The sequence below is a fragment of the Tachypleus tridentatus genome, chromosome 1 (assembly GCF_004210375.1).
Source record: "Tachypleus tridentatus isolate NWPU-2018 chromosome 1, ASM421037v1, whole genome shotgun sequence".
Taxonomy (NCBI): domain Eukaryota; kingdom Metazoa; phylum Arthropoda; class Merostomata; order Xiphosura; family Limulidae; genus Tachypleus; species Tachypleus tridentatus.
Window position 1 is genome coordinate 40,255,303 of NC_134825.1, and position 24,077 is coordinate 40,279,379.

The 24,077-nt window shown below is 33.9% G+C and overlaps 1 protein-coding gene across 1 annotated transcript; it reads right to left on the reverse strand.

Annotated features, from left to right (window-relative positions):
* Positions 1 to 656: 656 nt before the first annotated feature.
* On the reverse strand, positions 657 to 22,816 carry galla-2 (MIP18 family protein galla-2). The gene is made up of 5 exons (XM_076493762.1): positions 22,527 to 22,816; positions 21,636 to 21,715; positions 13,945 to 14,070; positions 7,588 to 7,633; positions 657 to 1,081 (listed from the first exon to the last, which is right to left on the reverse strand). The coding sequence occupies exons 1-5, from the start codon at positions 22,651 to 22,653 to the stop codon at positions 984 to 986; spliced, it is 477 nt and encodes a 158-aa protein (XP_076349877.1). The 5' UTR covers positions 22,654 to 22,816; the 3' UTR covers positions 657 to 983.
* Positions 22,817 to 24,077: the final 1,261 nt, after the last annotated feature.

The following is a 24,077-nucleotide window of genomic DNA, read 5'->3' on the forward strand; positions in this document are numbered from 1 at the left end:
GTGTGTTGGTCTCAATTATACATTAAATGCATTGAATTTAACCATATAGCACGTAAAATAATTTCTCTAATTGTTTTAACAGGATCATTTTAAACACAAGAATATTACTGGTTCCAGCTAACTTATTACAACAGCATCCACAGATTAAAACAAATCACTATCAGATTTTTTCTTTTCTTTTTATTTCAAGAAAAGTCAAAGGTAAACATATTTGCAATGCATTCAGTGCTGATCTATAAACCTAAAACCTTGTCTACAATATTTAAATGTTAAAATAAATTGCTATTCATAGTATTATCATCCATACAGTGGATGACATTGCATATTCTGTGTCAACAAATAGGTCTTATTTGCCTGTAAAGTATTTGTCATTGTGAATAAATCTACAATTATGTAGAAACTATAATATGCATTTTAAGGTCACAATTAGTGTGCCAAAATACATCTTTCTCACAAAGAAGTCTTAAGATGATGCTGTGTTAGATCTATCTTTCTGAAAAATACAAGTTTTAGATTCTAACCCCTTTCCCTGTGCTGTATTTGAAGATCTTATCAAATAAGACTAATGAGGAAAAGACATACTGCAATTGGTTGGGAATCTTGTCCTTTGTACTTTTCTTTCAAATAAACAAATAACAATAATGTTGAGATCAGGATATTTTTCAAACTATGTATTATAAACACATTTTATTTCCTCTTATGTTAGTAAATATTTTGCTATCAAGAAACATTTTATTGTGAAAACTAGGTTATTTTAACAAAGATTTACTTTTCTGTAAAAAAAAGAGAGAGAGAGAGAGAAACATATTTAATATTCAGAATAAATCACAAAAGCTAACATTTTTTATAATTTTTTTATTATTTAAGTTCTTTGTTTCAATGACTATTAGAATAAACTTAAATAAACAAATTTACATGCACAGACATGAACAGTTAGCTAAAAACTAATGTATCATACAAAACTATATATCAAACGGAACACATCAACTTTTGGAGTGAAGACATTGATTGATAACTTCTAGTAGGTATGGGTTTTCCAAAGCAGCAGCAACTCTTTCCTTATCAGCAAGTTGTTTGTTTACTAGAAAAGAAAGTTGTTAATAAGGAAAACATATATACATGCCAATTCTACATATTATATAAAATAACAGAATATACTACTAAAAGATACTGTTCCAAAATGAAGGAAAAAATTGAAACTTCAAATATTTTTCATATTAAAAAAAATGAGCACTTTCATACTTGTTCTATTAATTCACAAATCTCTGTTCATGTTAATGAAGAAAATCTGGTCTCCAGTATAGTATACATAGGCAAGCATTTGATCATAGCTCAGGTTATTTCTATTATAATTAATCTAACCTAAAAGTTTTCTTCCATTCCTGTTCATAAAATTTTCATAAATACCAAAGACCATCTCACAACAAACTCAGTGGGAAAACTGCTCAATTGATAATTCAGAAAACAGCTAACATCATAAATAAAAAGAAATTTAAATCTGAGGTTTCAGTTGCTTGAAAACAAGTACTTTCAAACAAAAGCTTCTGTGTACTTGTAGGAGAGAATAACAACTCCTGCAGGACAAAAATAAAATTACATAAGGATAATAAATTTTCCTTTCCCACTAAATCTCACAAATACACAGACCAAGTAATCAAATAAACTACATGAGAATCTGAAGGCCACAAACAAGAGTTCATCTGAACCTTTTTCATTCAGCCAAAGATTGAATCCAAAAGAAATCACATGAAAGAAAAAAAACAAAGATTAATTTAAAAACAACGTCAAGAAAATTCAGGACATACCAAGCCAGAAAAAAAAAATCACTTCAGAGGGTGAACAGCAGTACAAACACAACAAGACAGAAAACCTGTCAAAAATTTGTCCAAATGGTGTAAACCTTGTAACAATGAAGATATTTAATAAAAAAATAAAGTCCCAAACTTAATTATCAAGATGCCATACCCATAATAAAAGAAAGAATTAACAAAAGATTATGCATTCAAAATCCAGAAACAAGTTAATCATAAGAGAGAGAAGATTCCGATTAAAACTTATATTATTTTTGGAGATGATGAAAGAAACAACATTTGAATCTAAAAACAATCAGCTCCAAGGAGTACAATTAAAATTCTAGTCATTAAAAACTTTCAAATCTAAGTGAAGACATTAACAGGAAAGTGTGAATTATATTAGACAAAAACAGTATGAAAAGAATTTTGAAAATAAGAAAAGAGTTCAAACCTTTCATTGTTTATGATGATGAATCTTTAGTGGAGGTTTGATGGGCTTGAGAGAAAATATTATAGGAAGTCAATGGCATATGAGAATCAGGGATTACAGGGTAAATATCATAAGATCCAACTAAAGTTTATTAAATAGTATAATTAATTACTACAAAAATCTGGTCCTGAAAAAATACAAAATAACTGCACACTAAAGAAAAAAAAAAGAGCTGGAGTTGGGGCACATACAACAATAAAGAGTAGAGACTAAAAATACTGCCAACACTTTGAAGTGGAAACAGATACAAGGGTAATAGTTGAAGGAAACAACCTTTTAATCAAAAGTTTCATCCAATATATATGATTATATGGAACAATGTATTACACAACAATGGAAAAGAACTACCTCAACCCTTTCCAATTTGAAATCTCATTCTTTTACAATGGACACATTACAACATTTGGCTTATAAATTTATTTGACCTCTTCTCTTTCAACTCACTGATAACAAAAATTCACATTTAAATTTGTTTTTAAATAAATTAAGTTAAATTGATATGAACAACCTTGTAACTGTGAAACTATATATAATATAATTTTCAAATTATCAAAATTGGACAAGTTTTTCAACACATCAGAAGTCTGTTGCACACATAAATAACATTTTAAATAAAGTGTTTCTGCTAAATATTTGTCTGTAATTTTCCCAAACCTTTACAGAATAAATCCTAGTAAAAGGTGAATTAGATACAAACAAAACCTTTTTAATCCTAGCATTTCATATTACATTTGCATAACCTCTAAAGTAAATTCTGACTTTATTTCAGTAAAGATATATTTTTATCTTTTATTTTCTCTACTCTAACACTAACTGTAGAGTGATCATCAATATACACTGAAAAGTTGAAAACTATGAAATAAGATAAATAATACAGTGTTTTCCTCTGCATTACCCACAGTATTCATCAGGAAGTTCCCATTTATCTTAACAATTTCAACTGTTAACCTTTTCACTTCTCTTCTCTTATTTTAATATTTCATTTCAGTATCATGTACCCATTGGAACAATAAATCTCACATCCAAAGAACTCAATCACAGTAGGAGCCCCTTAGTTGTTTTCATAGAGTTAACATAAGCAGTATATAGTTCAAGTGTCATGTTTCACATCATGCTTGCCTTAAATTAACATTAGATGTTTTACTTTTCTTAAATACTGTTGCACTAAGCTGAAAAGTTTATAATTTTTACATTAATAGTCACTTATGATAAAAGTATACAACATTCAATAAAAAATACACAAAAACAAGAATTTGTAGTACTCCTGCATACTTCAATAAACATCTGAAACATTTTCTCTAAATTTTATTGAGTCTCTCATCTCTATGACCAAAAGAAAACATGCAGTTTTTGAATATGCATCTTAGAACATAAAAACGTTGTTTTTCTAAACTGAAAATGCATTCCAGATACATAATTCTCTTCCATAAGTCTTTTCTCAATTTACACTGCCCTCTACTGGTGCAAATTAGGAAGATGGGTGAGGAATGTAATAGAGGGAGGTGGTAAGTGACTATCAGAAATACATTTTTAGTTTAGGAAAATGTTAACTTCTATCCAATAACTTTCATGAAAAAAAAGAGTCCCACATTAACTGGTGAAGAGCCAGTGAGAAGATGATCTTCTTTAGGAATCACTAAAAGGAAAACCATCAAGTGTGAGAATGAATTAAAAACATACCTATGACAGACCAAAAAATTTTTGAGCCAGGTATACTTTTCACCTATCAGTAATGGGTCACAACAAAATGGATGAAAACAAAAGAGGAAGCCCATGAAAATTTACAAAAATAAAGGGACCTCTTGGTGCACAGTGGCTAGGGGCACGACAGACCATAATTGAGAGTTCAACATCACACAATACCTGGTAACATCTGAAATTATACATCAGGTCCATGGTAGAAAAATGGTCCTCTACCTTTCACCTCAAAAATGTGTCAGCAAGGAAGAGAAGCTTCTATACCAAAAATCCACCTGTACATACACACACTTCCAACACAACCAACACCAAACCCACCAGGAACAGACATTCGGCAGATAGTAAGAAGGTGTGAAGCCTAGATGAGTCTTCATCCTGCAGCCTTGAGAATTTTTCATCCAGTTCCAGGTAGGAAAATGGTACCCAGCCTTACACATGTCAGAATTCATGTGTCTCATTCAAGTGCAGCTAACAACAGATCCACCAGAAACTAACATCCAGTGGACAGCAGAAAAAAGAACTCCTACTCAAGTTTGCACCTCCAGTCCAAAACCTAGCAGAAATGATAATTCGTGATGATGAGAAACCCACCTGAAGTAAAAATATATCTTGGATGACTGGTATAGGTATTAACACTTTTACTAACAAAACAAAGAACAATGTTTTGACCTTCTTAAATCATCTTCAGGTTAATTCTTTTTAGTTAACCTGAGATAAAGTCAAAATGTTCTCTGCTTTATTAGTAAAAGTGCTAATACCCATGCCAGCCATCCTGAGATCTATAGAAATGATAATTTACTGTCCAGTCTGCAGTAGAAGGAGGATAACTATCCAAATACATGAGGACTTATAGGGCTGGACTGGCTCTATCTAACACCAGACTCAGCATTTGGCAGACAGCAAGAAAAGTGCCTCAAGCTAGAGAAGCACACTGAAATATATTGCTTAGTGCTACATCCAACACCCAGCAGCATTTGGAATTGTACATTAGGTCCACAGTAGGAATGGTGGCATGCCATCTACACTGGTAGAATGCCACTGCTATACTCTCTCTCAGCTGAGAAATATTGTGCACTCTCAGAAGGACAGACCTTCAAAGTATACTGTGGCTAGAAGTTGGTAAGTAGCTAAGACTCATACTCCACTAGAAGAATGAGGGAAGATGTTAGTTAGAGAGTTTGGAGGACCACAACACCAGAGACAGTGCAATGGGTGGTTTTAATTCCCTATTTTGAAAAGAAAAGTGATCAAGTTGATAGAGTCAATCAACTAACACCTGGCAGCATCTAGAATTATACAACAGCTCCACAGTGGGAAGAGCTTCAAATATCATAGATCATCAGTGATGGGCAGTAACCTCTATTTTACCTATGTTAATCCATAACCGTATGGCCTGGCACAAACATATTTATGAAGCAAAATACTGCAAGATGTACTTATTAGTGGTCTTGCTGAAGCCCCATCTCAATGGTGGGGGTAAATATGACCTAATTATGTTATATTATATTGTGTTTTGAAAAGCAGTGAGATCACATTGACAGAATTAATCAACCAACACCTGGCAGCATCTGGAATTGTACATCAAATCTACGGTAGAAAGATGGAAATGCACAGCAAAGAACAAGATAAGGGAAGAAACGTGAAATAGAAAACAATTATCAAAAGAATGAGAAGAACATGCCAGGTAAATCAACTGGTGAATACAAACTGTTATAAGAGAATGGTCACTGGAAAGGTTAAACATCCAAGAATTGAACAAACAGGAATCATGAAAGCAGAAATGCATGTAATATACCATTAAAAAGCCCTAACCTTCCAAAGGAGGATAACAGAATCAGAACAATGTGAAAAAGGGGATATACATGAAAGGATAATGGGTGTGAATGAAGAATTGCCTTCTTGAACAGTCAAATAGTTTGGGTAAAAAGTAGCAATGTCAAAAAATCGAGAACATTGGAACTAAGAAACAAAAACAAGATGGATATAAATCATGGACACAAATGATCTGTGATGTCTGCATGCCAATACAAGCAAAAAAGGGGAACTTCATGGAAGATGATATAACAAACCTGAAGACAAAAACTTAAAAACAGGATGAGTAAAAGCATGAAGAACCACACTGAGTTTCCAATGAGGGAGTGAAACAAGGAAAGGAAGACATTAAATGCAGACAGAATGAAACAACGTGGACAAGACCAACAATCAGAAGACATGAACATATTTGGAAACCTAAAACACTGCAGATAAAGTCAACCAATAGCCCACAACAGAGAAAACCAAAAGGCTTATGTCAAAAAAAAAGTGACGTGAAAGGCATTAGGATGGGAAGGATGATAACAGCTTTGGACAGACCAATAGTGGTATGCGTACCACATGTACTGACAGAGAGGACAGAAAGATAAAAAAGCTATATGATGAGAAAATTGGGTCCTTTCAGTCAAGAACAGATAAAAAGCCACACATGAAGACAGAGTGTGAAAATGTACTAATGATGCATGCCTATTTTCGGGTTGAAGAAGGAATGCTAGAAATAAAGGAAGAGTGGGGGCAATGCCAAAATTCACTGCAGCCATGAAACATGCACTTGAGCAGCCAGTATAGAGCCACCAACAGAATACAACATTGAGTGGTCTGAAATAATGGCAAAAACATATGGAAGGAGATGAATGAGAGGATATGCAAATAGATACTAACCTGTCCAATCCCAACTGGAAGCACCTACTGCCCCAACATATGGATGAGGGACTGTAAACCAAAACTGGGGAAGCTGTGTATTGAAATGAGTGGCAAAGAAATCAAAATCTGGGGCATGCCACTGAGCACACAAACCCTAACAAACTTGAAGATCCAAAAAAAATCATTCCTTAGATAGCATCTAATTAGGAAGAGATAACCAATCTATGTAAAGATACAGGACACTAAGACAAAAAACAAGCAAATAAACAGACACAGTGGTTGTGGGTTTAATTTAGGAGAGCCAACATTTGAAAACAAAAGGCCTCTGACCAAGTGCACCCTAGATTGGAGACTACTGTAGAAATAGTCTTGAAGAGATTTTTTTTAATATTTATTTTTAAAATTAAGAAATTAGAGCTTAGATAACATAAAAAACATGAAATTTTATAAACTTCATTTTTATGTTATGTTTATAAATAAAATGTTGTCAGATTAGATTTGGAATGTAACACTATAAAAGGTCGTGGTATGCATTCATTGACCTGGTTTAATGGAAAGAGTTAAAAATGGCCATCTTACCAAAGAGTACGATGTTAGTTTATTACTGGTTTCTTTGTTTTTGAACTTTGTGCAAAGCTACACAAGAGCTATCTGCACTACCCGTCCTTAATTTAGCAGTGTAAGACTAGAAGGAAGGCACTTAGTCATCACCACCCACTGTCAACTCTTGGGATACTCTTTTATCAATGAAAAGTGGGATTGATCATCACATTATAATGCCCCACAGCTATAAAGGCAAGCATGTTTGGTGCGCGGGGGGATTTAAAGCCGCGACCCTCTGATTACGAGTCGAATGCCTTAACACACCTGGCCATGCCAAGCCAGTTCATTGCTGGATGTACAAATTTATGAAATAATAGTGCTTCTTACCTGCATCTTCTGATGCATGAGTCCCTGGTGTAATATATACATCTACCTGCAAAGGAAACAGTAACTGTATATGTATTTTATAGTAAATCTACAACAAGATGTAATCCATAAATCCATAATATTAATTAGTGTTTACCTGTTTTGACTAAGTTCTTTGTATTATATATTTACATATCACAGCACATATAAAAACAATACACATACATCTTTTGTGACACAGCTATTTTGTAGAATAATTGTTTAGCATTTATTGGCACAAAGCAATTAGGTTATCTGCACCAAACAACAACAAAATAAAAATAAAAGTAAAATCACTAAAATATGTAAAAAGGAATCATATTAGTGCAAAACAAAGTTCAATTTTTGAATTAGAAACTTAAACAGAGTTAAAAAGGCCAACAATGCTTACAAATTTGAAAAAAAACAACTGAGGTGGACAATGTCACCATTGCCAATAATATTGTTCAATAAAGGGTGAACCCATGGTAAAAATGTCTAAAATAGTGCCATCATCCTGGTTATAAGTATTGCATGACAGTAAAATATGGGCAACTCTGACTTGAGTGTCAACAGAGAGCACATATTGGTGGATCAGTTCCAGATAATAGGATACAATGAGTTAAAACTGTGACCAATGTGCAGCCTAGCTAGGACAACCTCCTTCTTCCCATCCTTACAGAAGCAAGATGGCCAAAGAGCAACAGAAAGTTTGGTCTGAAAAAAGCTTGTTGTCACGTTGCTTACTCCAAGTCGACTGCCAACTAGCATGAAGCCTGTAGACCAAGTAAGACAAGCATGGCCATGACAGCACCAGAGCAGACAGACTTAACTGCAGTGTGAGTGAGCTCGTTCCCACAAACACCAACATGGCCCAGTATCCAGAAGAATTTGACAGAAATTTATGATAAAGAGAAACGAGTCAGTCAGTTTCAAATAACAACAAGAACAGGGTGAGAAATGTCATGAAGTGATTCCAGGGTCAGTAGAGAGTTTAGCAAATCAGTGCAAATAGTACAATTCATGTATGGCATAGTTTCTATGTGATCTAGGGCAAAGGAAATGGCATACAGTTTGGCAGTGAATACTGAAACTATAGAAGGATTCCTGTGTGCAACCACTGAACCATAGCAAACCATGGCAGAGCCCAGAAAGCCACCTGATTTTAAGCCATCTATATAAATGGGAATGGAAGGCCAGTTTAAAAGATGTTCAGCAAATAGAATCTGGTACTTCTAATCAAGAGTATCTGCCTTCTTCAGATGACTCAAAGAAAAGTCACATTTGGGGATGATAATAAGTGATGACAGGATGGGCTAATCAGTGGAGACAGCAACATCATCTAGGGAGATACCTAATTTACCCAACTGCACCTGAATAAAAAGGCCACAAGAGACAATGGCAGACTATCTATTCTGAAAAAGCATGGCCCACTGAGGAAATAAAACACAACCCCAAGTGGGATGCTGTGATAAGGATTAAAGTTTTGCAGCATACAGTAAAGACAGTTGTAAGAGCAGGGGTGTAAGAGGAAGTACATAAGTTTCAGTGTATACAAACTGTGAACTGGAGAAAGTGTGGAAAGTCCCTGTGGAAAGCCAAAGTTCCTGATGATGAACAGGGTCAAACATCTTCAAGGCCAAGATCCTGTCAGAGCAACAGACCATTGATCCATAGTCCAGTTTTGATCAAATGAGAGTGAGACAGATAGTTAGAACATCGATCTGCTACCCAAGAGGTGGAAGAGAGGGCACGGGTGGATGTTCAGTGCTCTTGTACACTTGACATGAAGCTGCTTGATGTGTGGAATAAAGGTCAGCTTATAATCAGAAATAAACCCCAAGAGCTTTGCCTCAGGAACCATGGAAAGCACATATTCTCCAAGATGGAACTTGAGATCCACTTGAATACTCTCTTGGTGGCAGAAGTATATGAAAATGGTTTTAGAGTGAGAAAATGTAATACCATTTGCTGTGGTTCACTTCAGTAAATGATTGAGGGCAGTCTGTAGCTGCTGCTCAATAAACCTCATGCTCAACGACAAACATAAGATGTGGAAGTAACTGACAGACTTTTTGCAACTGTAAGGGTGGAATTGTCCACTGATGGCATTAATCTTTACAATGAAAAGTGTGACACTCAAGATACAACCCTAAGGGACTCCAAGTTCTTCCGGGAAAGAATGGAAAATTGTTCAACCCACGCAGACTTGGAATCACTGGTCCAATAAAAATGTCTAATAGAAATGGACAAATGGCCATGCAATCCTTAAGAGTGGAAATCTTGCAGGATGCCATAAATCCACATAGCATCATAATATCATAAGCCTTCTCAAGGTAAAAAAATACAGAAAAAAGATGTCACTTGAGAAAGGTATCCCTAATTGACGAAGTCAAATCAGGTGGTCCAAGTGGAGTGCTATTGTTGGAACCTATACTGACTGGTCAAGAGAAGTTTTTTTTAATTTAAGGAACCAAAGAATATGAGTAATAACCATCCTCTTTCAACTTTAAAGAGAGAGCTCATCAAAGCAACTGGACAAAAGGAAAAAGGAGGCCAATAGCATAGCACTAAGGATCAGGAAAAGCATTCTCCTGCCAGATCCAGTTAAAAAGAATAACAAGAGAGGCAGGAGAAAGATGGTACAGCATCTGGTAATAAATATCATCAGTTCTGAGTGATGTACTACCAGATTGATGAAGAGGAAGCATTAGTGTCACCAGTGAAAGGGGCAATTATATTTTTAGAGATGATCAGCCGAAAAGGAAAGAGGTGATCACTAGGCCGGAATCTTGATGGCTAAGACGATGGGAGATGAGGCAGAAGTGGTAGATGCACAAGAAAAGTTTTTGCCAAGATTATCAGCAATGCTCTGAGCATCAGCAGTTTCCTGGCTATCAGAGAGCAAAATCGAAAGGGGGTGGAAGTATAATGTCTACTAACCTTCTGAGTCTTGTTCCATAAGCTTTGAACTGGTGGTAGATGACATGCTAGTTGCAAACACAATCCAAGATTCCTTCTGGCTTTGAAGTCTTACTTGCCGGGCATGTGCTTGGGCTCACTAGAAAGCAATGCAGTTTGAAAGTGTGTGATACCTACAAAAGGTATCCCAGACCTGTTTTAGAGCCTTCTGTGCCATGTGGCAGGCAGGATTCCACCATAGAGGAGGGTATCCTGGTATCTATATTTGGAATAGACTGAGCAGCTGCTTGAACAATACGTCAGTTAATGCTGCCACACAGTCATCTATTGATGGTCTACAGACAATGGTAGGATAAAGTTCCTAGACAGGAGTGAAAGAGGATCAGTTAGCCTAAACCAGCTAGTACTGTGGAATGCAGGTCTGGTGGCAGTGACCATGGCCAGTCTCCTTCAAAATGATAGGAAAATGATCACTGCCCTGTGGGTCACTGTCAATCCCCCCTCAAGAGAAAAATGAAGGGGAGCAGATAGAGAGACCAATAGCAGTAAAAGACTAACTTGAGAACATCTAACAATGGTACTTGGTTGACCCTAGTCCAAGTGGACCAGCCAACTGACCTTGGGGGTCCACCCCAAGGCTAAAGTAGTGTGTAAAGGGTTGGACCCCTCAACTGCCAGGATCGCAATGCACAGCAAATACATGAGAGGTCCTCTCACCACTTACATGAATCCTCACTGAGGGAGGAATAATTGGAAGCATATAATAATATACAACGGAAATCAGATACAGAAAACTGTGAAACAGAATTATGTTCTAATGTAAAAACCAAACATTTTCCTACTTTATGAAAATCAACTTTTATTTACAGCTGCAGTAATGAAAGTATCATTACTAAGAATAACTAAGATTACAACCTATGGCCTGCCATTCAGATTATAATCAATAGTTCTAGTAATACAGACACACCTGTCTTTTATCACTTATTATCAAATTATCCATTAAATGTACCTCCTGCTTTTCATCTATTAGGTGTTTAATAATTATACACTTATTTCAATTTTACTTTGCACTAATAGAAATTTCTTGCAAAGACTTATTAAAAATATTTAAGTTAATATACACACACACACACACACACATAAACACACATACAGTTCACATATGCACCATCATTACAACTTTATCACATTATATAACAAATACAAATTACTAGTTCCAAGATATCTTCTAGACACAAACCTATGGCTTTCCTATAAACTCACTACTCTTCCCATTCCTCATTGATATTTATATAGAAAAAGGAAAATTTTCAAAACAAAGGTCTGCCACCACAAATACAGAAATATCTAGTTCATAATGTAGACAGAAAAAATACAACCCAACATTTCCTAAACACCTTCAAATTCTGCTTTAGTTCACAGAAAATATTCACACTACGTGTCTAACCACTCCATTAAATGTAGAATTCTCAATTGACTCTCTAACTGTGCTAATAATTTGACTACAAAACCCAAGGTAAGGAGCATATTCTGCCATGATTTTTCACATCAATAGCTACATACCTAATTTTACACAAGAGACTCTGGCAAAACCACAGAAAAATACTACAAAAACATCACACTCATAATACTGGAGTTAAGCAACTTACAGATAACAGCTTACTTCAAAATTAGCAAACACCAGTTCTACAACAGTTCACTATTGAACATTTGTTCTTGGATATTTTGCTACAGCTCAGCTCACTACAAGTCCTTTCATTACTAGGGTATTTCACTAGTGGGTAATTTCCCTACCTGTTCCATATAAATGGCTCATTATGGCTAGACCAAGGACTTATGACTCAGTAAATAAACTCCACTTGCTTTGTGGAAAGTCTCACAGCCTGAATAATTTTTAAAATCCAAATCTTTCATCATTTCAAATAACATATTTTAAAACATAAGAGCCTTTTCACTTTGAAGGAGAGTTTCCTAATAAATTAACATTGTATAATATTTTACTGGTTGGATCGTTTGTCTGATGAACTGATACTGACAAAGTATTTTTATTCTGTGATTTTATATATGATATGTAAGGGAAATCATGACATATAATGTACAGTCTGGTATCGAAATGTCCAGTAAAAACAAAACTTCAAAGCAAACAACTTGTGAAGAAAGTAGAAAAAAATGTATCTTCAAAGTTTACTTTTCGTGCATGGATCCATTTATTAAAGAAACTAGAAGACTTAAATTAAAGAATAAAATATCATCTAAAACAATATGGTCATTTCCTATAATGTCAAGTATTTACTCTAGGAAAACATAAATATAACAACAACAATAGCAGCAGTTTAGGTCAATGACAAATCCTTAGTATTAAATAAGTTTGTGAAATGAAGTTTATATAATCATCTATAAATATTCACCAGCCCATCCTAAGTTACAATAAACACCTTGAATTAAACAAAACTATGATATCTGTATTATAGAAATACACCAGACCAGCAGATAAAAGATACCAAAAACTGGAGTCTTGAAATATTTTCTACTCTCCACATATTACAGTCCTTGTTACCATGTTTAGTCATTCTGTAACTGAAAACAAGCCTATAGCACAGTTTTTATTGTAAAAAACTTGATCATAAGATTGTCATAAGCAAAACACACACCACTTCTTTGTTTGTTTCCCATAATACATGTAGTGTTCAAAATGATGGTTTCCCAGTACCCAGTTCAACAATAACATTGCACAGAAATCTATAGATGCTACATCTGGCAAGATAATTGTTATGCCTTCTTAAGGAATAGCATGAACAATTTTATTCTCCAGCTGCTAGAGGTATGCAGTGGTTGAGTGAATATATCACGGAAGCAAACTATGTATAAATCACTTGTTCCTTTTTTCGACTAAGATCCTTCTCAATAATGTAACATACTTTTGAATAAGGTGTATGAACAACTCTTGTCATCGACATTGGCGTTCATAAATTCTCAACTGTTGCAATGCACTGCACTTTACATACCATAGATAGGGTATTACTTGTAACAGGTTTCTTTCTGTGTGGTCCTGGAACACAAAATTGATCCACATTCCTTTGTTTTCCAGTGCCATTAATTACTAGGTACATTTACCTCTTAAAAATTCATTATAATTCACGTGTGTTAACATTTTGCAATGAAAAAAACTTATTACATATACCCTTCCCAAAAATAATTACTTTTCAGTGGTATCACACTAACCATGAAATGTCAAATAATATCAAAATGTGGTTCTTGTACATTCTAATCTACTATACTATGTATGAGATTTAGCTGTTATACTACAATGTAATGACCTCTGAATGCAGTTTAGACATCACAACAACAGTGCAACTGCCTTTATGGTGACAAGAGACAGTAATACATAACACAGATTAATAGTAATTAAAGTTCTTTGTTTTACAGCTTTACATTCACCTTGAATCTCGAAGGAAGTGCTCTTAAGAGTTTGACTCGAATTGCAAGACCAATCAATGTAGCCATACTACAGTGGGGTATAGTAGGTGTAAACTCAATAAAAACTTCATTCTCAGCATCATTTACCTGTAAGAAACAAATTTAATAACTTAAACAAAGGGTATAGTACAAATAAACTCCATCCTCACCATAACTTTCTTGAGGAAAAAAAAAGGTTTTGACAGAAATCAATGGGAAGAAACATCACCGATTGTTAAGAATATGTTTTCTGAGATTTCATTCTAATAAAACTTGTATGGGCAAAAACTGTTTATACTAATCATGCCTATTCCTTCTTTTAGTTTGATATGTACCAATAATTCCAAACTTAACAGATTATCCACACAGATTTATTAAAGTAGCTAAACAGTTTAAGACTAAAGATTTGGAGTAAAGGTAGATTGACATTTGAATTTTGTTATTAGCTACATTTTAGTTTTAAAATACATTTCTTGTTTGAATGAAAGGTGATGCAACAATATACTTCACTTTCCATCTACAACAAAATTAAAATCTAATAATTATATGATAATTCTATACATATCCATACAATTGCTTAAACAAATCCTGAAAAGAACAGGTCCAAGATCTTTAAAACTTCAGTTGTATAAAAAGAAATGCATTATCAGTATTCACCCACACAATTGGCTACTATGCCAAAAACTATTAATTTTAGGCAAATATGGTGAAAACAAAACCAATATAATGAGATTTTAGGCAAAAGTAATCCATGAAATCCTACATTTTGTTCATGTCTACTTAATGTCACCAGAAAATATCTTTGACAAAAGTCAAATTGGTAAATTAATTAAACTGTCAATAAATAATGTGTGCCACAGGACTGAACAACATAATTTTCCAAATATAATAAGCACTCAAACTTTTGTAATCAGAGTCAAATTTGCTTTATCGTCATAAATAATATACACCTATGCTTTTGCAATACTGTGGTCAAAAACACCCTTTGATGAAAACACGTTAGTGTATGTATAATCTCTAATTGTACATTGGCAATAATGTTTTCTATTTTCACAATCACAGGACAAATAATCATTGTCAAAAGGTTAGAGAATATGTAAAATCAATAAATTCAAGTCTGTCTTAGCATTTCTATGTATGGATTTTGTACCAACTATTCAAGGAGGTTTTACCAAAACCAATTTGTATTTTTTAATATCAAATGTAATGTAGCAATTACTTGCTTGTATTTTCAGCATTTCTTTGCTCACATATAAATAAATTTTAAAAATCAAAAGACTTAGCTTCTTGATCACGTTATTTCAAAAGTTATTTTTAGATATGTTGAAAATGAATGAAAACAAGATGATTTTCAGTTATACTTCAAAATCAGTGAGAATTAAGAAGACACCACTCAAATGCAACATTTCTAGTAAGTATGAATTATCATTCACAACATGTACGAAAAGACAGTCTGAACAGGAGGTAAAAAACAAAAAAAACATTTAGGTTCATTACCATATTAACTATTAGGTAAACTGTTTGTGAAAAAATGCATATTATGTTTGGAAAATTATGGTAATTTATAATGTCTAGTTGAATCTACATATAAAGCAACCAAGGATTTCTGTGTAGTTGGTTGGTTAGTTGATTAAGTTTTATGGCACAAAGCAGCTTGGCTATCTGCGCCAAACATCCGGTAAAAGGTAAAAGTAAAGTAAATGTAGTAAAATTCATAAAAAAATGAAGGTAAAACAAAGTTTAAAAACATAAATAGCATAAAACCAGTGTTGACATCTAGTATGCAACAATGAGAAACTACAGTAAAAGAAGTTGTAAAGAACTTTCTGTAGCATAATGGCAATGATCATAACCTGCCAGGAAGACTAACAGGTAAGTTCAAGAACCACAGTCAGTCACCTGAAGTTGGCTTTTCCAGTCCTGGTTCAGAGTTATGTGTCATTATGGCCATTTTCAAAAAGTAAAGTAACAAAAGTTTTAAAAGTAAAAAGCTTGTTTTTGCATTACCCACTCCAAGTCGAATGCCAGCTGGCACGGAGCCAAGACTTGATTACAGGACCATAGTCTATATATGGAATAGGCACAGTAGTGATAGTGCCAAAGCAGATAGATTTAGCTGCCGTGTCTGCAAGCTCGTTCCCGCAAATACCAACACGGCCCAGTATCCAGAAAAACCGGATAGAAGTAGATGTTAAAGAGAAATGTGCCAGTCAGTTTTGAATATCGGTGAGAACAGGGTGTGAACCAACATGAAGCGACTTTAGGGCCAGTAGAGAACTAAGCAAGTCGGTATAAATAGTGCAGTTGGAGTACCGCATAGCTTCTATGTGATCCAAGACAAGAGAAATGGTGTACAGTTCAGCAGTGAACACAGAAACTGTGGAGGGGATTCTGCACGCAACCACCGAACTGCAATAAACCATGGCAGAGCCCACAGAGTCACCTGATTTTGAACCGTCCATATAAATAGGAATGGAAATATTGTTTGAAAGATGTTCAGTAACTAACAGACGGTACTTCCAATTGGGAGTATCTGCTTTTCTCAAATGACTTAAAGAAAGGTTACATTTGTGGACTGTAATAAGTCATGGTGAGATGGACTGAACAGTGGATACTGCAATGTTATCCAAGGACAGACCCAATTCATCCAACTGCACCTGGATACGAAGGCCAAAAGGAGCAATGGCAGATCGTCTGTTCTAAAAAAGTATGGCCCACCAAGGAAGGAAAACACAACCCCAGGTGATATGCTTTGATAAGGAACAAAGTTTCAAAGCATATAGTAAAGACAGTTGCAAATGGTGAAGGTGCAAAGAGGGTTCATGAGACTCAATGTATAAGCTCTGAACTGGGTAGGTGCAGAAAGCCCCAGTGTGGAGCCGAAATCCTTGATGATAAATAGGGTCCAGCATCTTTAAGATCAAGGGCCTGGCAGAGCCATAGACCACCAATCCACAGTCGAATTTTGAACAAACAAGAGCACGAAATATCTTTAGCATAGAACATTAATCTACTCCCCACGTGGTGGAAGATATGAAACAAAGGATGTTCAATGTTTTTGTACATTTGACTCGCAGCTGCTTGATGTGTCATATAAAAGTCAGTTTACAGTCAAAAATAAGCCCCAAGAACTTTGTCTCAGGAACCACAGGCAGCACAACTTCACCGATATGGAGCTTAGGATCAGGGTGAATACTCCATTGGCAGCAAAAGTGGATGCAAACAGTTTTAGAGAGAGAGAAATTAAAGCCATTTGCTGTCTTTAAGTGACCAAACCTCTGACACTGGAAACATCAGAAAGGGTTTGGAATGTACGGCCATACCCTGCAATTAAGATAACCTGCCTTGATGGTGGCAGGTGCATGTGGTGATGTAAATGTCAGAACAAAAATATTGGTCGGCAATGTAACTCTATTTTTACAAGTGAAGATATGCCTCACTGCAGAAACTCCTACAGTGGAGAAACCAGCAAGAATCTCTGACTCGGGGATGTTCTTCAAGTCCCTCTCAACAATAACTCCTTGTGATGAATTCAAAGTAGCATGAGGTGTAACTTCAATAGGTATATCCTCAATTGCCTTTGAATTCAAAAGGAGTTCACTGTGTTGAGATGTGGATGTTTCCATCAATATGTCTCCAGATCAAAGCTTCTTTACTGACTTTGGAGAGCCAGCAAGTCCCTCCAGTTCCTTCTGAACAAAAAAGGGGAACATTTACTCAAAAGGTTTCTCTGAAAGAGAATGTACAATAAGAAAATGAAGTACAACAGGTGGTACAGATGTTGAAGATTGCTGCTCAGAAACTTCAAGATGTGGTCATTTACCTATTGACCATTTTTTCACTATTTTATTTAAATTTTTATTTGGAGGATCCATAGTAAAAAAGGAAATTTCAGTGCCCACTGACTCTACCCACCATGGAGCCCTACAATGGTATGCACTGCACTGTCAAGCAAGGACACTGCATTAATGCCAGGATTTTGTGAGCACTATACCCAAACACCAGCATCAGACAATGTCCATAACACCTGTTGAGAACTTCCAACACTGGTATTTGGTTGACCCTAGCCAGAGTGCACCAGCCAACTGACCCAAGGGGGGCCACCTCAAGGCTGCCTGTCTACAGGAATTCAAGGCCAAAGTGGTGTGTTAAAGTTGGACCCCAAAACCACCAGGATCCTCTCCTCCCCTTCATGGATTACCACCCATGGCAAACACATGGATGGATGTTTAAATCCCAGAGGAGGTAAACTGCAAGAACAAAACCTACCCTGGGAGGTTCCCTCACCACATACAGGAATCCACACTGAGGGGTTCTGTGTAGTTAATAATTGCACTGCCAGTATTTTCTAATCATGCAACTTATGTTATTAGTGTCATTTTGTGCACATTGCATAAGCATTAAATAAAGTAAAAAATATGTCAACTTGCCACACATCAGACAAACTTAAAGATCATTGTACGCAAATGTGGAAATGTTAGCTGATATATACTGTGGTTATGAAAAGACAGATATGACTAAAAATGACTGTAGACCATAATTTTGTCTGACAAACATTTAGGGTGGTCTGGTTGAGCATGATCCTATAAGGAAAAAAACATAAAACTAGATAATACTCCTGTATAAAATCTTATTCCTGCATAACATCCAAACTGATAAAAATGTCAAACAAGAATAGTCCAAATGTCTTTTACTTTGAGAGATTACACTAAGAATCAAATGTTAACAAAATGGGTAGCATTAACATATTTCTTTCTTAAAAGTAAGAAGTTAATTTTATATAAAAAATATACAAACACAATGCATTAAATAATTACAATTATTAAACCTATGATTACTCATATGAAAAACATTCAAACATGATTTTTATTGGAAAATGGAATTCCAAGTTTTGTACATGAAACTGATAGCCATGGTCTATTATGATGGCTCAAACAATTTCCACTGGTTGAAGGTTCACTTTTTGAGATCAAAATCAAGATTTCTGATTAATCATATCTGACATTTTCCATGATTTTATTTGTGGGGATGGGGAGTAAGTGAAGAAGATATTCATTAGTCTTAAAACTGGTCAAAATTTGTTTGTGAAACCAAGTTCAATATAGTAAAAATAACTTTTTATCCATCGTAATTATGTAATTAATATTTGCAATTATCCATCAATAAAAATAAAACATACACAAATCATTATCTAACACACATATAGCTCCAGATGCTCAATATGGGAATTTAATTTTTCTTATCTATTCCTTCCTTACTTATTAATGCTACATCAGCTAAACCATACAGTTGGAACAAAATGAAACTTGCTCCACATAAGAAAAGAACAGATTGTTAATCTTTGAAAAAATTAAACTTATAGCAATGAATTGCAACTGTTTGAAACTGATATATTAATATTTATATTTCAAAAAAGTATAATATGTCATTTGTATTAAATCAATAAAAAAATTATATGAATCACATTTAAGATTATAACAAAGAGTATATAAGATGTCTTAGTAAAGTGTTAAAATCTGGGAAAAAAACCATAACTTCACAGACATATTTAATGATGTGATACAATACAGTTTTGTTCCTTTAACAAAAAAAAATGTTATTTTTCTGTTCACTGAAAATTTCATTCCTTTCTTAGTGGCAATATTCAAATTTATAAGTCAATGGCTATTCCCAACAATAATAAGCAAACAGGTCTACCACAACTGCTAGCTTATGTTGGATTACAGCAATTCTAAAATTGTTGAAGTTGAAACACTTAACTTATCCAACACTTTCTTTTTAAAGCAGTTAAAATTTTGGTAATTTCTAACAGACAAAATAATTTTTGGGTTTTTTTTAATGTTAAACCTCTTAATAGTATGAGTGATTTACCATACTCAAGTTGTTAAACTTTAACATAACATGATGTTTAGGGGCAACAAGGAACCTATTGAACCACCTAAGCTGTCCCATTCTCTAAATTGAACGTATTAAAGAAAAAAAACCTCAAACCCAGCTATAATCATTCATATAGTTATCAAAATTTTTTTAAACTCATTTAAATTTACTGTCTCCACAACATTCAGATGCAATCCATTCTTTAAGCTAGCTGCCCTGAGAGAAAATTAAAACTATCTTAGCTGATGACTCCCACCTTGCCAAAATTTATAGTTGTGTCCCCTAGTATTATTTTCACTGTTAAGTATGAAAAAAGATGATGCATCAACATTATCAACTCCTTTTACAATTAAATAAACCTCAATGAGATCCCCTCAACTCCTTCCTTTTTTCAAGTGATAACTACTCCATCCTTCTCTGATTAAGGTAAGGATCCCAAGACTGAATACAATACTCAAAATGTGGCCTAATCAGTAACCTATAAAATGAAATTATAACCTTTTTAGACTTGTATTTAGTATTTCTATAAATACAATCTAAAATCCTATTTGACTTACTACTAGCAAGAGCATGCTGCTTGGATGGCTTAAGAGACTGATCAACTATTACACCAAGACTCCTTCCTTTCACTACATCATTAAAATTATTCAAATTCAAATTATACTTAACTTTTGATAACCCACATGCATTATATATTACATATCTTATAATTAAAACCCATCTGTCATTTATTTGCCCAACTCACTAGATGATCTAAGTCCTTTTGTAAATCAGCAGCATCCTCTTCACACCTAGCAACACCAAGACCTTAATGTCATCAGCAAATGTGTGTAATTTATTAACAGTTCCTTCATCTATGGCACTGATGCAAAGCAAAAAGAAGGATCCTAAGGCTTAGCTCTGAGGTTCCCTATTTGTAACATTAATCCAATTTGTCTGAACTTTATTCATAATAAACCTCTGCTTTCTTCCTTCCAGCTACTTTTTTATTCAGTTAATCATCTTATCCCCCACAGCTAAAGACATACTTTTCTTTACAAGCCTTTTATGCGAGACTTTGTCAAGTGCTTTCTGAAAATCCAGATACATTAAATATACACCTTTACACTCATCTAGAAAAGCAGTAAGCTCTTCATATAATGTCAAAAGATTTGTAAGGCAAGATTTCCCCTTAGCAAAACCACGTTGACTATCCAATAAAATTATAAATTTTGTTAAATAGCTTTAAAAAGCATTTTTTATCAGACTCTCACAAACTTTTTCAACAACTTATGTAAAACTAATATACCTATAATTACTGGGACAATTTTTATCAGCTCTCTTCAAAAGAAGAGTAATATTAGCCAACTCTCAATCATCTCAATTTTTTTGAGGTCTTACAAAAAGTGTAGCAAGTGACCACCACATCAAATTCTTAACCTCCTTCAAAACCCTTGAGAAAATATTATCTGGCTCAGGAGCATTATTGTTCTTTAAACTCACCAATTTTTTTGTCACCAAGCTCAAAATTAATGTGATCATCTTGTTTGGTCTTGTTTCAGTCTATCAACTGTTCAAGATCATCTTATTGCACAATACTATTTTGATACCTCCCACTTAATCTAATAAATACAAAGTGAAATGGGTTAAATATTTCTCATTCATTAACAGCAACTTCTTTTTATACATTTTGTATTCATACACTACTCATCTTTATTTTTAGCAGTTTTTTTAATTTGCAACTAATTTTGACTAACTAGTAAGATTTGAAAGTATAAATGAGGTAACAAGTAATGACAAGAGAAAAATTATCTTACCTTGACTCTACTTTCTTCCACAACATTTAACTGTTCTAAAGTAAGAGGGTGTTCTGGGTCATTTATATTTCTTATTAGGTATAGCATAGTTAAGTGAAAAACTAAATTACTGTTTAGATTTTACATTTAAACTTAAAAGTACAAGAAACAAACTTTAAAATACTATATTACCACCAAACAACTACTTGCTTTCTAAACCAACTTATTTAACAAGACCTATACAGTAAAAAAAAGTTTGAAAAATGAAAATCAGATTATATTTGAGCTCTTTTAGGCATGAAAAATAAAAAATATTTAAAGTGAGAGCCAAAGCAGTATATGAAAGAAGAAGCTATGAAAATACATTGAGAGCAAATCCAAAAATATATTTTGGTATTCTAACAAGTTTTGAAGATTACTAATGGTGGAAATTATCTACTCATAATCTGGTTACACACAGAAACTATTAAAAAAAAAAAAAAAAAAAGAAGCTTAGACTTCAAACCATGTATAACAATTTTAAGCAAATACACAAAAAACTGAACATTTATTTTTATTGAAAGTCCATTTTCTAATTCTAGTTTATATCCTTAAAATATCGTTCAAGAAGCACGTGTAACACTGATTTAAAATATTACACTTTTGCACAAAGTTCTTCCTAAGTATTCTGTTTTTCGTAACACCCTCGTAAAGACTAGAATTCTTCTCAGACTTTACCTTAATACTGAGTTTTGATCAAGTCTCTTACTGTTTCAAGTATCGTGGCATATACTGGAATTTGGAAAATATGTAATTTTGCTATTTCTAGTGTACAAAATTAGAACTTGTTTGTTAATGTTAATCTTAAGGAAATTTCGGGTTTAGTTTTTAAAGAATAACTTTGGTTTTGCAAAAAAAAAAAAAAAAGGATACCAAACACTTCTCTGGAATCAATTACGTCTGCAACTAATTCATTATAATCATCATCAGTGAAATTTCTGTCTTCTAGCTTCTGAAATATCAGCGGATTTGCGTTTTCCAGTCCAGGAACTGGAGCCATATTGAATTTGATCTAACTCCGAAACAGGCCGCGACACTCTTACAAACAGATTCATGTGCTCAAGACATTTTCAGCTGCTGTTGATAATGTTTTAAAAAGTATAGAGTTCATACACTTTGTGCACTTTTCAACATAATTTATATCGTTTTCCTCTAAGTGATCGATTTTTGTGCCTGAAAATCTTTAAGCGAAATGTTTATTTATATATATAGTGTTTTTACCAGATTTTTAGTTATTTACATTTGGATGAACATAATCTGGCCATTTATAAACTAAGCACGTAGTGACATGAAAATATATTTAATTTAATTATAATGTTTGGACTAATTCTTCAAAAAGGAATTAACTTTATTGTGAAGAGAGAAAATTTACTATACGCTTTAAATAAAAGTTCAAAGATACAACTTTTGAGAGGATTGTTCATTTTCATTTAATTTTTTTATGTTTCGGCCGCTAGTGTGGCTATCATTATATAAACTATCTATTTTGTGAAGAATAGTTGATTCAATCCAAATTTCATTTATCATGACATCTTTGGAAAAAACTTCGGTGATAGTTTGGTCAACTGAGTAATCCTACAAAAACATTTATCAGAAAAAAGAAACTCAACCTGCTGAGGAGCTCAAGGTTCTTCTTATGACCACATTGAAAGAAACATCAAGGATGAAGCCACCAGTAAATTTATTTGTTCGTCTACCTAGAAATAACCAGTATTTACAACAAATAAAGATTATCCAATCTGTATACTATTGGCCTCAGAAAAGAGAACCACCAAAAATATCTGATAGATGGATATTTTAATGCTAGGATTGTTTAAGAGGTTTACCAATCAAGAAAAGATGCAGTGTTGTAAGCTATATTTGATTATTCTAATTTAGATATTTTTTTAATAGTGCACATGATTGTAAAATCCAGCAGGTTTGTGGGAGTAAGTCTATAAAACCTAGAAAGTTCTAAATCTGACACAAGCATTTATTAAATTCGATAAACATCTAGAACTTAAACATCAGAAGTAAATACTAGTGGTCTATACAGTAAGTAAGCTGGCAGAGAGTGAATCAGTAACTTTTTCTCAGCAGTATAGTGACAGTAAAATATTTAGTTTCAATAAAATTCCCGCTATGTACATGGGAAAGCAACTTGTAGAAACGTTAAGGAAGAAATAAACTACTTTGTTATTGTTACAGGTAGAGTGGACCTTGAATTATTTCCACCAAATACCTTACAAGGATCCGCCCAATGAAAAAACAATGTTCCTACACTATTAATGATATTATTAGCTCTAATCCCAATAACATCAATCCAGACTTGTGGAAATTAAAAAATTCAGGTCAGTTCTAAATCCATATACTAAATAGTAATAAATAACCTTCACAAATGCAAAGTTAATAGTAAAAATAACAATATTTGTAAATATTTACTCT